Source organism: Phragmites australis, chromosome 18 (genome assembly GCF_958298935.1).
Source record: "Phragmites australis chromosome 18, lpPhrAust1.1, whole genome shotgun sequence".
NCBI lineage: Eukaryota > Viridiplantae > Streptophyta > Magnoliopsida > Poales > Poaceae > Phragmites > Phragmites australis.
This window is the reverse complement of record NC_084938.1, coordinates 22,459,301-22,476,810: the sequence shown is the minus strand read 5'-3', so window position 1 is coordinate 22,476,810 and position 17,510 is coordinate 22,459,301. Positions and strand designations below refer to the sequence as shown.

The window sequence follows — 17,510 nt, the reverse complement described above, 5'->3', positions numbered from 1 at the left end:
CCATGTAATGAATATAATATGCATAAGGACACTCATTGAGAATTAGAGCCTTCAATCCATTCCACTCCCCTCTTTATTACTTGACCTATCATAACCTTGACCTCTGATATCTTGCACACTCAAGTTATTACCTGATAGGACAACACAAATTGAGTCCTTAAGAGTCAATGCAGCAGTGTCTTTTACATGAATGAGGTCAAGGAAACGTTCTTTTATAAGCCCTTCCTTGTTGACAAATCGAACAACTATAGCCATTTGCTCTTTTTTATATTCATCTCGAGCTTCATCAACCATTATGCAAAACTTGCTAGTGCCAATTTCTTCTCTAATGGATTTCTGCACTTTTCGAGCAAATATGCTTAGAATTTCCTTCTGTACATCAGACGAAGTGTACTTTGCATTTCTTGGAGCATTTTCTAACACAACTTCTTTCACATCCTTATTATATGAAGCCAAGAGCTTGACCATTTCAAAAAAATTACCCCGTTTTAAGGAATTTGGAGATTCATCATGGCCTCTAAAGGGACATGCTTGAAATGTCAACCACCTAATGACATAAACAATGCGCATGACAGTTAGATAGGATAACATGTATTATTCTGATTAAAAAAATGAAAATGAGCAGAAATTCTTGTTATTACCTAATGGAATCAATTATAGTCGTAAGCCTTAATCTTGCTCCTGCAACCATCTTCTCATTTTGTTTAACCATCACGGTGTCAATTTGAGCTATTCTATTTTTAAGATTATTAAAACACCCAACTGAAAAGTTATGACCTAAGCTGCCGTCTCCTATGTGTTTTAGAAAAGCACATTCATCCCCATCGTTAACTTTCTTCCAATTTTGGAATCCCTTGACTGTGAATGCATCCGAGCCGGACTTCCCAATTGGTTTCTTTCAGAATAGAAAACATGGCAAACAATACACACGATTTGTGTGAGGTGAATACTCAAGCCAACTAAATTGTTTAAACCAATTACTTTGGAATCGGCGGCGGTGATTTGATGCATTCAATGGATACTCTATCAAAATTGGTTGATACGGGCCCTCGGATATATAAAATTGCCGAGCTTCATCTTTTTTATCAGCAGGGAGGTCCAATATTTGAACACGTTTGCCCGGGTCCCTTTCAAATGTTGTAGCTACAATTCTCTCTTGTTCAACATCTAATGGTGCAACCATATTCTGATTAAGAGCTTGCAAATTATCATGATCAATATCTTCAACGGTTGGATTAGGATTTTCAGCAGAATTGACACTTGAATCAGCTGGTTTATAAAAACAATCAATTGTTTTTAACCTCTTCATCTTGGTTGAGCAACACTGAAATTTGAAACAAGATGAAAGTTTAGTAATTAAAATTAGTTGTATAGTTACAGGTCACTGATCAGACTATGAACTTGCTTTAACCTTTCGTAATTATGAAATTATGCCCATAAATTGTGCAAAAAAAAAGAAAAGAAATCACCAATCACCACTCTCATTCAGCAAGCAATACGGCCATATGTAGATATCCTAGTACGCTACCTTGGTGAGTCGGCGAAGGAATTGAGGAGGACTGGAGGACGTGTGACTCCCGGTGGCCGGTGCAGCCAAGTAGGAACCTTGCGTTGATGTGGCTATTGGAGGAGACGAACGGCCAGCAAGGAGAGGAGCGGTGACGGTACTTGCTTTTCGCGACCGGGAATTGGGAGCGGTCGATCGAGAGATCGGTGCCTCGATGGTCCACTGCTTCTGGTTTTCGTTGGGACTACGTTACTAACTTGTTGTGGGCTACTAGGCCGATTTTTCAAGCTCAACTCCACCAGTCCGTGAGCCCGTCCAGCATGCTTGTGGCAGTAGTAACCCACCGGCCACTACGACGATTATTCTGAGCGATCGAGCAGTAGCCCATCCATCCTGCTTTTGGCTGTCCCTCATTAGGAGGTCCCAGGCTCCCAACATGGCAGCGTGCTCCCAGCCTTGCTGCGTCGTTGGGGGTGCCAGGCCCCCCAGCCCCCCTCTGTCTTCGCCATTGCTTTGAAGGAGGGGGAACGTGCCTGACGACTAGCGCAAGAAGGAAACGTTTTTTTTTTGTTTTCTTATAAAACGCATAAGAAGTATGAGTGTGTTAGGTTATTTGGACACCTTTACTGGAGTTGTATTATATAAGTAGTGAGTAGAGTCTCTGTTGGATAGGATATTGTTTTGTTACTTGTATCTGTTTATATAGGTTGAGTTAAGTTTATATTTAGTTGATTGAATATAAAGTTGTATAGGAAAAATGTAAGAGTTGTCTAGATAGATTAGGCTAAGTTTATATTTGATTGATTAAATTTAAGACTGTATGAGTGAAATATATGAGCTGAGATTATGATTTATTACTCGTATAAAGATAATTTTATGAGCCACTGCTCTGTATGCGTAAGCGGATGTAATAGTGTCAATTGGCTCCTGTAGAGCGAAGCTTCGCTCCCGAACTAGATAAAACTATATATTACATCTGTATATTCACCAAATTATATTAAAATAATAGATACAAATAACTAAATATATTTTTATTTAAAATTATACGTACCCACTCGATCGATTCGGATAACAAACACACCCTATAGGTAGGAGGATTTCACTCGAACCTAACTCCTACATGGGTGGCTCATGTTTGCCCGCGTCGCCTCAATAACACGCTGCGTCCAGAGACTCCCGACCGGCTACTTTAGCAGAGAGACAGTATCGGAGAAAGTGATCGATTGATTCGTCGGTTCATCCTCATCCATGCCAACCCTATTAAAAGTGGCCATCTGTTCTGGTACATGTTGATCCTACACAGACCTGAGTAACTAGATAATAACGATGGGCACGGCTTTGAGAGGGACAGCCATGACGTTGGCGGTGGTAAACTTCTCGCTCACGTCCAGCTGCTCGGCGGGCACGCCGTCCGGCAGGCGCCACTCGAAGGCGTGCAACAGCGACGCCAGTATGTGCGGCACGACGCGCTCTGCCATTGGAATGCCGGGGCACAGCCTCCGCCCGGACCCGAACGGAATGAACTCGAACTCCTTCCCTCTGAAATCCACCTCAGCCGCCCTGTCCAAGAACCGCTCCGGCACGAACTCGTCCGGCCTCTCCCACGTTACCGGGTCACGCATTATCGCCCACGCGTTGAAGATCACCGTGCAACCCTTGGGCACCGCATAGCCGCCGATCTCGATGCCATCGTCAACGGCCTTGTGTGGTAACATAATTGGCCCCACCGGGTGCAGCCGCATCGCCTCCTTCACCACGGCCTGGAGGTACGGCAGGCTCGCGGCATCCGGCTCCTCGATAATTTCCTTCCCGCCAAGAGTGTCTCCGATCTCAGCGCGCACCTTGGCCATTATCCTCGGGTTGCGGAGCAGCTCGCCCATCGCCCATTCCACCGTGATCGCAATGGTGTCGCTCCCGGCGGTGAAAACGTCGAACAGAATGGTTGTCAGGTTGTCGCGACCGATCTTGCCCGTGGACATGAGCTCGAGGAGCACGTCGAGGAAGTCACTCTGCTTGTCCTTGGATGAGGAGGTCTCGGCCAACCGGTGGTCAATTATGTCATCCAAGATCCGGAAGATTTTCCCCAAATGCCCTGCCGTCCAGCGACGCCATCCTTGTAAGTCGAGCAGCCGGAGGAAAGGAAAAAGGTCGGAGACGTTCGGCTTTGAAATCAATTCGATGAGATACTCCACGATCTCCCGTAGCCCCTTCGCCGACTCGGCGCCCACGTCAACCACGTCGACGGAGCAGAATGCGTTCGACACGAGGTTGAGCACGCCGCTGAACACGGCGTGCCTGACGTCCACCTCCTGCCCGGCGCGCCCACGGAAGTAATCCACCAAGTCGCGCACCTTACGCTCGCGGATGCCGCGCACCACGGCGAGGCTGCGCGGCGAGAAGATGTGCGTGGCGATGATGCCGCGCAGGGTCTTCCACAGCGGGTCGGAGCTTGGCAGCCATATAATGGACCGCTCGCAGAACCTGAGCGCGCGGGTGGCGTCTGGGACGGCGCGCGCGGCGAGGCGCCGGTCGTGCCTCGTGAACGCCTCCCTCGCCGCGTCGCGCGAGGAGACGACCACGGCCGTGGTGAGCCCCAGCTTGAGGCGCATGATGGGGCCATGGACACGCGCGAGGCGCGTGAGCGTGTGGTGGAGATCGCCGCGCAGATCGAGGAGGTTGCCAAGGATAGGGAGTGGCCTGGGTCCTGGCGGCAGCCGTCCGGTACCTGAAAGGCGTAGGGTGGTGTTGGTCAGGTAGTAGAGGAGCGAGACGGCAAGCAATGCCCAGAGCAACCACAGCTCTAGCTCCATTTCTGACTTTGTGTGCTGCAGGCTCCATCCGTGTTTCTGCTTTATGTAGAGCTACTGCGGTCTTGCCGGTGCCATTGGGTAGCAGTAGCTAGTTTCCAAATTCCCAGGTGTTTGCATGTGACGACTCCGGGCTGGCGACGCGCCTACGCAGAACGTGCCAGCGCGACCGACTGGCGATGCGCCTATGCATGGAGATATGTATGGTTTTTAAAAATTTGGGGGGGGATCCGGCGTTTTTTACGTCAAATTGTGACTACTAGAGATCAAACCTTGGCTGGCTTGCAACCAACTATAGTGCCTTGCCACTACACTACGCATTCGTGTTGTAGAGATAGGTATGGTCCCTGCTCCAGTATGGAGTGAGACTTCTTACAAAAAATGATAGCATGATTATATGTGGAGAAGGTGATTCAGAATTCTTTCCGGAGGATCCACTGCACATGGCTTGAGAAGTTAGACATATAGTAGGGCTAGAAATATAAAGTTATGACGACAGACGTGAAATTTGAATCGTGAAGTAATAGTTCTTGGGAGATTAGGAAGTCTTAAACTGCAAAATGCAGCATCAGTCAAGGTGTATCACAAATCAACCCGGTCGCGTGGACTAACCAATGTAGCCCTTGATTGGTGGGCTCTAATTAAGATTGAACCACAATCCATTTATTCCAAATAGACATGGGCCATCTCAACAATACCAAATCAGCTTACTATAACAGTACATGTGAGCATTGTCCTAGGTACAGGTGATGAGAGATAAGGCCACTTCAAGTGCTAGTATCTTAGACATTAATTAGACATCTACGTGATGTGGTAAAGTAGTTAAGAGAGAGAATGAGCAAATATTTTTAGAAAGAAACAAGTTAGACTCAATATCCAAGAGACTAGAAACCAACAAATATGCACGGGAGCAAGCTCAGATCCTTCAAGTGTGTTCTCTCATTTAGCTATTGGCCATGGTAAGTCAAATAGACATTACATGTAGATATTACACATTTGGGTGCTTATTTCTACACCCTAACTTAATGCACTCTCTCACTTCTAATAAACAAGCATAGCCATTTTGCAGTGGGAGCGGCATAACCCTATTACACGTGAACCCGTATTAGTTTTAAAAAGCGTGCTGTAGATAGTCTATTGGAGATATTGACTATTTTATTACTCCCTCGGATTGTAAATATAGGCCATTTTAGCCTCTCAACTATTCTCTAAATATAAGTTATTCTCGAACTTCTATACATTTTTTTCTCTTGTTTCTGTCTTGCTCTTATTTAATAAATGCTACTACTCTCATAAATGAATGAATTATCTTTTCCAATACAGAATAAATAAAGGGTAACAAGGTTATTTGATCTACTTACTTAATCTTTATGCATAAATTTAAAACGACTTACATTTGTAATCGGAAGGAGTATCTATCAGTGGTGTGAAGAACTTTATACAGCTAGTAAGCTGACTATATATTATTGAAGAGGCACATAGCCGACTAGGACCAATTTACTACAACTAGCTTAAGCAATGTCCAATGATACCGCAGGAGGTCAATCGTGCTCATTTACCAGCAATCAATTTAAGAAAAGGCCCAAAATGTGTAGACAGTCGACTAGGGCTCATTTATTATTGACAGCTAACTTAACTAGGTCCAAAATGCAAGTCCACTGAAATCATGGAGATTATTTTTTACCAAAAAAATGATATGTATTATACCGTCCAAACTTGAATGCATGGGCAACAGGAACTAAAGAACATTTAAACAGTCAATAAGCTAGATCAAAGGAAAATATTTTTCCCAATTAAAATAGATAAACACATGAAAAGTTAAATAATATAGATAACCATATTAAAGGTCAGCTGTACAATGGTGCGGGACAATCATACTGGAAAAATCACTACATTCAAAAATCAAGTCTAGCCACACAATTAGACTATTCGGCTAATCTAAATAAGAAATATAGTAGTACACAAAGATAAAAAATGTTAAAAAATTCTTTCATTAATCAACTCTACAACGAGTTCACGTCTATCAAGCTCACCTCTCCATCGACTTGCTCGCTCCCGTCCTTACCCCCTTGTATCTCTCTGCCTACCCCCTTCCATCTCAAGCAATGGGATCGTCTTCCTCCTCCCTCTATCACAACCGGAGCTTCGGTGAGCCATCACGACCGAAATTAGGAGATGAGATTCTATCCCATCTCCATGCACCATGTTTTGATCTCCATCCTCACTCTCTCCTCCATCAACCATCATCTTTCTTCGTCGTTGGAGCTCTAGTGAGCCGTCGATCACCAGAATTGGGATACAAGCACATTCCCCATTCTCGGTGCCGCTCCCTTCCACCCTCTCATCTTTCTCTTTTGTCCTTCACTCCCACATGGATCCAAGTTCGCGTGTTGCAACAATTAGGTTGATCCGTTGCAAGGGCACTTTCTTGATGTTACAGTAGATTTTATTGGATGTTCCAAAAATAAGCTGGATGTTCTTTCTTCACTCCCAGCTGCCACAGTTGCCCAACCCACCCGGCCGCCCTGTCACCATAGCCCGGTCTTGTCATCGCCTACCCTGCCACCGTCGCCCCGTCACTGTCTTGCCCCACCATTGTCATGTTGGTCGTGTTAGCCGTGCCTTGATCGTTCTGGCCCAGTCCGATACTATGCTTCATGGGTCATGCCATGGACTGAGCCTCACTAATAAAAAAACTATTTTTCAGGACATTCAAGGTGACTTTTCATAGGCGGCTCAAATACGAAACCGTATAAGAAGTTCCCTACAGTTTTGGATTGTATGTGGAAACAAATTTTCACAGAGGCTCAAAGTCGTAGAGCAGGCAGCATCTATCCATTTTTGGTAGTAAGACTGCCGTGCCTAAGCTGGACTGGATCTTTTTCGACGGGCCAATTGCCAGATATGAATCGCGTGATTTGTTCGTATGCGGCTACCAGAAACGTAGCGTCACGGCGTTGCATTGTCTCCCATTGAGAGTCGGATCGAGTCGTGGCCGGCTGGGCGGATCTGTTTCGCACAGAAGAAACACGGGCGTTGTTGCGGAAGTCTAACGTGCGGACACGGAAACGCCCCGTATCGGTACATCCCGTGTTCCCGTGGCCATAAGCTACCTCATCTCAGGCTCTCACCCTTCGTTTCGGCAGCTAGCGACATCACCGCCGCGCCAGCTTCCACCGTCAGTTAGTCAGTCGGCCGCCGCCCACGCAAGAATCATCGATCAGGTTCCCGGTGAACCATAACGTCCCCAACTTGCACCGATTGCCAACGATCTGGAAGACGCTGCCAGAAGCGCGAGCAATGCGGATTTTTTAGATAAAAACATGTTTATTTTATTAAGCTAATGAAAATATCCCAGTCTCTATATGATAAAATGAATTTGGCTGACTATTAATATATAAAATAAACCAAAAGACTAGACTCTATCTACCACAGAGATAACAAAAGTCATAAGGAAAATGGACTTTAACAAATAAGACATGTTTATTTTAAATATTTAATCTAGAAAATATCCCGAATTGGATGAAGATATTCATCATTGTGATCTCTAACTGACGATATCTTGATTTCATAATTTCCTAATCCTTCTTCCTTTGAAGTAATACCTATTATCAAATCCAGTATATTGCCCTATAAATAATCTACATAAAACATGATATATTGGTCTTGTTAAACATCATATCATTCTAGCTAAGCTAGATTGTCAAACAAATAGCTAGGACCAATGCGGATCTAGTAAGAGATTTGCATGAACTTGTGACATTTGGTTGGATGATGTTTACGAAACTTGAAACCAGACGGATGGTTTCGTGGGGGAAAAAACCTTGCAACCAGACGGCGCACTCCAACAATCCATAGTCCTATGCGGAGGTTATTTTTTTTTTTTATTTTTTAAACTAATATTTAAATAAATAGACTCCTGATAGTAAGATTTGTATAAATAGTTGTTTACCGCTTCTTAAAAGGGCTGCAGCTCTTTCAAAGAACTGTAAGGATGTCACGGTGGTAATGTCACCCCTTACCGTCCTTTCAGAGGGCGGGTATAGCCCTTCCAAGCGCCCACGGCCATACCGCCCTTTGAGAGGGTGGTTAGCCCCCTTGCTGCCCTCTCAGGGGGCGGTTAGCCCCACCGTTTGGAAATTTATTTTTTAATTTAACTTTTGTATACGTCAATTTAAAAAATAGTGCACATTCATTCGGTGAAAAATGTTAGTTGTGCAAAAAGTGGTCAAAATGGTAGCACGGAGTAGTTACTTTTTAGAAATTTTGGATCGATATAAATTTGTCGATATTTGTTTATTTATTTGATGTAAAATTGTATGAGTAATTTTTAGTGACGTAATGTTGAGAGGATACGGCATCTAACTTTTTGAACAATCGTAGTTGTGAAGCACTATTAGCATAATATCTGGCACGGATGTTACATATGGTGACAAATATTACATGAGACATGGGGTTTGTCGTTGCTGCGCGAATAGACCATAACCATAAAGACACGACGACAACAAACATTAGCATGTACGGTACGCCTAAAGACTAACCTAATAGCGTGCCACTGCTAATCCTAACATACCTTAGCGAGTGATAATATGCCGGGTTATAATAAATGATGTCTACTGAGTGCACCTAGGATATTTGCCCTTTCTCAGGGCATCGGGGCCACCCGCCTTAGCGCGACGGGTCATCTCCCGCTTTCTTGCTCTCTCTGCTTCGTGTGCTTGAGCCACAGTGAGCTCCTGCGCTGCCTTCCTCATGTGCTCCTCCTTTTGCCGTTTCAGCCATAGTTCCTCCTGCTATTGCTTTTACTCCCGACGTTCGTACGCTTCCCTCCTCCACCGCATGCTCATGTCAATCAACCATTTTTTATCTTCATTTTGCTCAATGTCGAGCCATTCAATGAAGTCACACATAGGTGGAAAACACTAGACAAATAAAATAAGATGTGAGATTATTAAAACAGTGTGTGAAATCGTATGGAACAAGATGTGAAAAGTGCCACGTGACTGATCTATATTGCTATACATGTGGGTACTCATACGGTACATGTTGAGGCTTGTCGTATTGTTAGTTGACACACATGAAGAAGCATAGGTCATAGGTGTAGAAGATATCCTGAGACTCGCGAAGCCTACAAAGGTCGTCATAGAAGCACATCGACGGTTTGACCCTTTGGGGAATGAAAATTCTCAAATGTTTCTTGGGTGGGCTTGGTGGAGCTGAGGAAGACATTGCAGTTGAGAGATGTGAGGAATGAATGGTCTATCCATGGATGAGGGTGAGACTATTTATGGTGCCTAGGGGCTGGTACATGGACTGAGTGTATGACCTTGGCTGCGGGCTTGAGCATAGGATTCCCTGTGAAAGATGGAAAAGTTATGGCATTGATACTAGGCAGAGAATCCATGTATCAAGATAGAGGTGTTGTCATTTAATTTATGATTAAAGCTCTGTCGTGTGGTCATTTTATATCTACAACCTGTGTCAGGATAAAGGTGTTGTCATTTCATGGTTAAAGTTGAGTCGTGTGGTCACTTCGTGTCTAAAGCTAGACTCACGATAGAGGTGTCATGTGGTCACTTCGTGTATAAGTAGCTTTGTAAGAAATGCTTTTCTAGCTTTTGCGTGAACGGTTCATACAAAGCCGAGGACGAGGAATGAGTTAACTTGTTGAAGAAATGCAACTAGTGTGCGATCACGTGGGATTAAGAAATGCAGTAATGACATGGTAAGTAGACCATAAAAAGTAGACATGTCCGAATATGTAAGACTAGTTCGCGAATCGAAGATGCATCATAAAACAAACATGTAAGTTACAATATCAAAGGTAAAATCCTACTGCTATCTCCCTCGCTGCAGTCGGCTGTTCCCACCATCATAGTCCCGGAGCCGCTACCGCTGGTTCGCCCTCACGTGGCCCCTAGAGTAGGTCAGGGTGTCCAGTGGACCAACATGCCTGGTAGGCCTAGTAGCGATCACAGGTGTTCAGGCCTCCTCCTGGGTCTGCTGCGTCCGAAGTGGAGCACTAGGCAACTGAGACTGCATGACGACGTTGTAGTCCGGTGTGGCCCCAAAGAAGTCCCTCGCGAGGTTGAACGAGGGGTCTGGCCCAGGCTCATCTTCCTGACTCGGGTATGACGACTGCGATGGTGCCACTGTCATCCATGTATAATCACTCGAGGGGCCTACGAACGGATGAATTTATTAGATACGGTAAATGTGCAAATGAATTATTAATATAAAATGCAATGTTGTACCTGTATGGTATGCAGGTGCAGCAGTAGATGGCCAGGCGTGAGTGCCGAAGTAGGGTGCGAACGGTGGAGGTCCGAACGGTGGACGTGCGAACGGTCGAGGTGCAGATGAAGTCATCCTGACTTCATCACCGTAGTAACCTACAGAATATATTAGATATACTATTGAATATATTGAATACGGTAGTATATTAGCACCCATTACTTGAGAGGCCTGCGAGCGGTGAAGGTGTCGGCACTGGGTATGGTCTAGGTGTCAGCGTTGATAAGTATGTAGGTGCACCTAATATATTTTTTGAAATTAATGTATCATTAATAAAAGAATATCGCTAACCGCTGTGCGTATAAAAAATACGTACCTATTACGTCCGGGCTTGGAGGGCGTGGTCCAAGTGGCGATGTGGATGTCGATCCCGGTGGTGGTCGTTGCACATCAGACCTCCTGGACGACTCTGCGTGGACTCCACTCAACCTAGAAGGAGCACCGACGACGTCTGCGGTGGATTGATATGAGGTAAGCTTCAGAGCCTGCGCGGTCTTGTCGAAAACCTGCTTGATAAATCCCGCTACATCCGCTGCACTAAGCTGCATCCCTTGCCTGAAGCGTTCTATGGTTCCAGCCACGTCCCTATGGATATCGTATATGATATCGGCTTGTTGAAACAAACATGAAATGGAAATTTTAGTTTATAGTTTATGAGAATTTCAGTTTGCCTTGTCTGCTTCATCCACCACTACCTAACTTGTTCCTGCTACTACTTCCGCAAAGTTTATCTCTGTCGGATCTTTCTATTACGCATCAGCTAGTAGCACAAGAGGGAGACCACGTTCACATGATATATCTACGTACTGCCTCCAAGTAGATGTCGCATTAATCAGGACGAGCTCCCCAAAGTACCCATATGTAGCACGACTTAGCACAGCTCTCAGCTTAAGCTCATGTTGCTGAGGATCAGTTGAAAATGGCGCATTAACCACTTGCACACGCCCACTATGGTCCTCTTATTGACTCTACTAAGTCCCTTTGACAACATACTAAAATCCAGAAACATCTACACCGTTAGGACCATAACAAATTTGACCTTCACCATAATATATTTGAAAATATAATTTATCAGACATATCTGAAAATATATCCAATGTTAATACCAAAAAACTATACTTCTGATTATCGAAACTCTAACAAAATTACCGACACTGATGATCACCTAACAATACATTTATTTAATATTGCTCACAAGCAAACTAACAAATTTAAACTAATTAACTATCCATCTATTTAATAAAGTTTTTAATTAGCTATAATTATTACTTACATCATTATTCTGTAAAATCTAGATAATTGGAACTACCATACTCTAAATACTAGTATGCATCTGATAGCTATCCTACTATGCCAAAATTGATCTTTACAATATACTACAAAAGACAACATATCCTACATTTCTAAACCCTAGGTCTCATACGATAAACCCTAGATCTAGTGGTACTTTAATTACTAATAAAAACATAAGTCTAAAAAATTACTTGAAAACCAAATTCAAAATCCGCTTATAAAAAAAGTAGAGCTTCGCCGCGCTGCCTCCCTCTCCTCTCCCTCCTCTCCTCTCCTCTCCTCTCCTCCCCCTCTCTTTCTTTTTTTTCTAGATTTAAATGACTATTTTAACTTATTTTTAGCCTTTTTATACTAGTCAAGGGGTGGAGATCGGAGGCTAACTGCTCCCTAAGACGGTGGTAAGGGGGCTAACCGTCCTATCAGAGGGTGGTAAGGGGTGGTACATCCACGGGCGCGAGGAAGTGCCCTACCCACCTTCTGAAAAGGCTGCTGCACTTTTAGGAGCGATAGACACCTATTCATACAAATCTTATCATCAGGAGTTTATTTATTTAAATATTAGATATAAAAAAATAAAAATAAAAACTCTCCTATGCGCACCGGACACAGCGCTTGAGGAGAATGATGCCCACATTAAGACCATGTGCTACCGAGGGCCCATAAGTATGTTCCTGGTCTTTCTAGAGGACCATATATCACCATAGACATGTATATGGCCCATAAACAAACCCCTAGAGGTCCAGTTCCAGTCGTACGAAAGGGCCACAATCCCTACTCGAGTGGATCGTGTCATTCGTCGCAAACCTACTCGATTTTGTACTTGGGCTCCCAACCTTCCGTTCCATATTACTCAAGGGAATCGAAACGTAGACTCTGTGACGCGAGCTTTTTTATTTTTAGAAAAATACTATTTATCTATCGACAGAAAAAGAGAGAAAATCTATTGAATTTTTACCTTAGGATCTACTTCAAGATTCACGCGGCTTTCTTCACCGATGATTTCTCCGATGAGCTCAAATCTTCTTCAGCAAGGGTTAGGATTCAGATTTTAGGTTGAGGTTTTTAGGATTTTGAGGGTTGCCGGCTTAAAGGGAGGCTCGGGGAGGTTGCTTGCCTGGTGGTGGTGGTGGGCGAAGGGTGGGACGGTATGGCGGTAGAGGCACCACTAAGTGTGGTGGTGAGGGACGGCTGGTTGGCCTGTGGTAGTGTTGTGGGTGTTGGGATTGAACAGGTTAGTGGTGGGCGGCGACTCTAGTGGCGGTGACGTTGTCGGAGCCAGGTGGGGTGGTGGCGGAGGCGTGGGAGCTCGGATATGTGGCTGGAGACGGCGAAGAAGAAGCATGGTGGAGGGGAGGGAAGGTGGAGAGAGGATAGGCGACGGAGGAGGGAGGGGCAGCTGAGGTGGGCGGGCTACATTGGCGCTGGGGATGACGCCAGTGAGGCGAAGGGGTGGCGGTGTGCGGGGTGGAGTGGATGAGGTCGGGGAGTCGGGTGCTTAGAAGGAGGAGCTAAAGAGGTGAGGGGGATCTGGATAGTTGGATTCTTATCCAGGAGCTAAAAAATCGACAGATTTTGCCCTCTAAAATCCGTTGATGAATAACTAGGCAGTTCCTTATTTTTATATTTCAAAAATAAAAAATTGCAAAACTAGATGTTTGTTTGAAAAAATTGCAAAAATAGGCTATAGTGTCGCTCTTCCAATGGACGATAGGTTTTAAAATATAAAGATGGCGTCCTTCTAACATACGATACGTTAAAAAAATAATATGTTCTATTGCTGTCAAAATTCAGAACACTATCGAAATAATAATGAAAAATTCTAAAAATAAAGTACATTGTAGAGGATGCTATAATCTATCTAAAAAATTTAACTCAAATAATTACATTTACAATGAGAAAAAAAAGATAGATTTTATTATACACAATATGACTAGGTGTAATAAAATTTGTCTTTTTTATCATTGTATAAATCATATTTTGGTCTGAAATATTTTAGAGCTAGATCATAGTGTCTTCTACAAAATAGAGATTTTAAAAAAATTCATAACTATTTTAATAGTATTTTAAATTTTAAGAGTAGTACAACGTAATGTTTTTCTTATTTTTTAACCCGTCGTTTGTATAACCGTGACATCTTTAATTTTTAAATATATCGTCCATTGAAAAGGCAATATCGTCCTACAGTTGTTTATTTTTATAATTTTTTTAAACGGACGTTTAGTGTTAAAATTTTTATTTTTGAAATATAAAAATAAAAATTCCTGTGACGCTTTATCCTGCGGCATAGCTCCGTTTCGGTGGAGTACGGCGACGTCATTTCGCTACACCTCTTACTGCGTTCGGCAGCGGCGGATGGATATGGACGGATCGATGACAAATGATGAGCTCTGACGACCGGAAATGAAAGCTCGTCGTCCTGTAACTTTCCTCCTCCTCGCGGGCACGGCACAGGCGAGGGCATGCAAGCTGTCGCTGCCTGCCGGAGCCGCAGTCCTCGTCCGATCTGCCATGCGACAGTACTAGCTGCATGCACGCAGGCCGACGACTGAGAGCCACTGACCGTTCAGGATGCACGGCACGCAGCTTTGGTCGCCGGAGGCAGGCGACAAATGGGAAAGAGAGATGATTGCTCGGAGCGTGTGCCATGATTGACCACACGAGACGGGAGGAGAGGAGAGAGGTGGTCTCTCGCCCTGCCCTGCGCTTGCCTAGTTGCCTGCGTAGCGCTGTTTGGCTGACACGGCCCGGATGCATGCCCCGCCCATACTGCCGCGCCAAGCAAAGGGCAAATGCTGTAGCTTTGACATGCACCGTAGTTAGAATATACGTGCACCTATTATATTATGTAATTCTAAATAAATCTTGAAGATCTAATTATACAGAGGTGGAGGTGTAATCTTAATCTTACTAAGTAGATATGGAGATAAAGTAATTTAAAAAGATTCTCTCCTTCACCCATTTAGTATGGAAAAAATGACTAGAAGAACACATGTGCGCCCGCTTGCCTCACCTTACTAGGTCATGGTCGTGGCGCGAGCACACGGCACCTGTGTGCGACCTCTTTTCGCAATTTTATTCATTTTGCTGCATGAGCAAACAGATAAATATGTGAAAACTGTGTCGGTTAAGAGCTCGATCGTGAAACATAACTGAGTTCGATCGTGGCATGTATTAACCGCTCGACCCTCCCTCTATATATATATATGCTGTCGGTGTATCAGAAACCGGGGGTCCCCGAATCCCGAGACCAGGCCAGCCATCCGCCACATGACGCCATCCCATGGAGTCTCTCCTGCGAGGTGAGAAAGAGCGAGTCCCGAGAGAAGGCGCTCGGGGCCACAGTCGGTGGCCCCTGAGTACCCCAGTTCCCCGATGATCCACAGAATCCAAGTGCCGGGAAGAAAGTGCTCGAGGAGGTGTACGGTGACCCTCGAGCAGCTAGTCCCCCGACGACCAGAAGAGCTAAGTACCGGGAGAAACGTGCCCTGGGCCGCCTACCATAGCCCCTGGGCACCCAAGTATCCCGAGGGCCTACCAAAGGAAGTTCCGGGAGAGAGTGCTCGGGGCTGCGTGCAGCAGCCCCCGAGCACTCGGTTCCCCAAGGATCCGTACAAGTGTGCCCGGGAGAGAGTGCTCGGGGGAGGTAAACAGTACCCCCGAGCACTCGGTACCCCGACGACCCAGAAAGTTCCCTGGTGGAGGCCCCCGAATGGCCCACCGATGAGGTGTCAACCAGTCAAAGGCTCGAGGTCGCATTTAAAGAGCGTGCGTGGTCTGTCACCTCCAACTACTCCCGCCGCGCTCAGCGTCAGTTCCTGCCACGTTCTGGCAGAGAGGCGTGGGGTTATTAATTGCATGGGTCCCGTCCCGTGCCATCCGGCCCATCTCAGGATAACATCGCAAGGGCCGAGGCGTTCCGTCTGTCGCGCTGCTGTGGCAGGGGAACAAGACAGGGCGGGCACGCCGGGTCGCTCTGCGGCTGCCCGGTGGGCCCTCCCCATGGCGCCCGTTGCCAGGGCATTTATTGTGAGGGATGACCGGGCGTGCGACGTATTTTTCCACCCCCGGTCACTCCGCCCAGAGGAAATGATGACGCCCTTTCCATTTATGGTGTCTCGGAACTCGTGTCCCCTCCCGTTCGGGGCACGTTGCTGCCGGCGGGTATTAAAGCAGCCGGCGGCACAGAAGCAGATATAGCTGAATGCATCCCGAGCTGAGAAAAAACCAAGGGCAACGAAGTGAAGTTGAATGCATCTGGAATAGATCCTCAAGCATAGCCAAGAACACAGTGCAAGAGAAACACGGTTGAGAAGTGAGCAGCACTAGACAGGTCGAAGAACAAAGAGCCCCAGGCTCTTAGATAGATCAACATTCTTATAATCAGCAACATCCTTGAGTGACTTCCTCAGGGTATTCATAGTATCCATACAGGAGTAGGGTGTTACGCCCCCGTGCGGCCCGAACCTGTCTAAATTCTGGTGCATTTACTCCTTTTTGCACTAGGTCACTCCACCACCACCGGCCATTGCATTCATTCCCATTTATTTCTTCGACGAACATACTCAGGATCATCCCCCCGGTCGAATCTCTAAAAAGGGGTCTCTCGGGATCCCTACGACTGGAGTTAATCCTCCGACATATGTCAACTGTCGCAACAAAGAAGAAACACATATACGCAATTAGGGTTTTGCCAATTTATCTCTACTGTACCATCACACGCAGTCTACTTCATCCTGTTACGCCAACATGCACAGACGGATAAGCAGATCTCTAGAACCCGTCGCTCTTGGGATCTTGCACCAAGACCAGGCGAATAAGGTTTTTGGGAAGTGCTCATCACGACGGCTCACGGTATGTTTCCTCTACATCATCGTGATCCACTTCGACTACTTCATCATCGTGATCCATATCGTTGTGGCCTTGATAATATTGCTGATGTCTAACTTAAGAGTTATTCAAAATGCTTAGCAATACATAAGTCCTCAATAGAAGTCGAGCGATGGTGCAACCATTGTTCACGAGCATAGGGCTTACTTGTTGTTTAGAAACACAATGATAATGATGTGGGTTGTATGAGATATGAGAATGAGGTGAGATGTGAACGGTGCTAGGGGTATCTTCTACACCGGAGAAGTTCCTCAGTGTAGTTCGAGAGAGGACCCAGATGTCATAGACCGCTTGCATCATTTAAGCATCATCCGTTGTTGCAGTTGACTTTAGCACTTTTCGTACTAACCACATGTTGATCTAATGGTAAGATAAGTCGAATACCTCTTTAGCTGTGATCATTTGGTCTTGCACATCGACGGTGTGAGTGGGCGGGCTCGTAGAGACACTTGTAGTTGCTACAAGAGTTAACATAAGTGGGCTCCACACCGAGTGATGCCTGATTCAAATGGTTGGGGTTAATTGGGAAAGGTTGGCACGAGTATCCCATTGGGTAGGCCTGTATGGTCACTCAAGCCATATGGTCCTCGAGTCATGTGGGTAAAGTTGTACCCCCTGCACGGTGTAAGAACAATTTAAATTGACATGCTCTCAGTCATGAGCATGCTTCTATCCATTTGCAGCAGTCGTAGAGTTGCGAATGTGGGATGCGCGGTATGGTT

At 45.4% G+C, this 17,510-nt stretch overlaps 1 protein-coding gene across 1 annotated transcript; it reads right to left on the bottom strand.

Moving 5' to 3' along the window:
• Positions 1 to 2,517: 2,517 nt before the first annotated feature.
• Positions 2,518 to 4,523, bottom strand: LOC133899564 (cytochrome P450 76M5-like). The gene has a single exon (XM_062340561.1). The coding sequence runs from the start codon at positions 4,315 to 4,317 to the stop codon at positions 2,821 to 2,823; it is 1,497 nt and encodes a 498-aa protein (XP_062196545.1). The 5' UTR covers positions 4,318 to 4,523; the 3' UTR covers positions 2,518 to 2,820.
• Between the last annotated feature and the right edge of the window lie 12,987 nt (positions 4,524 to 17,510).

Coding starts and splice junctions, on each gene's coding strand:
- LOC133899564 (XM_062340561.1), bottom strand. CDS start 4,317: ATGGAGCTAGAGCTGTGGTTGCTCTGGGCATTGCTTGCCGTCTCGCTC.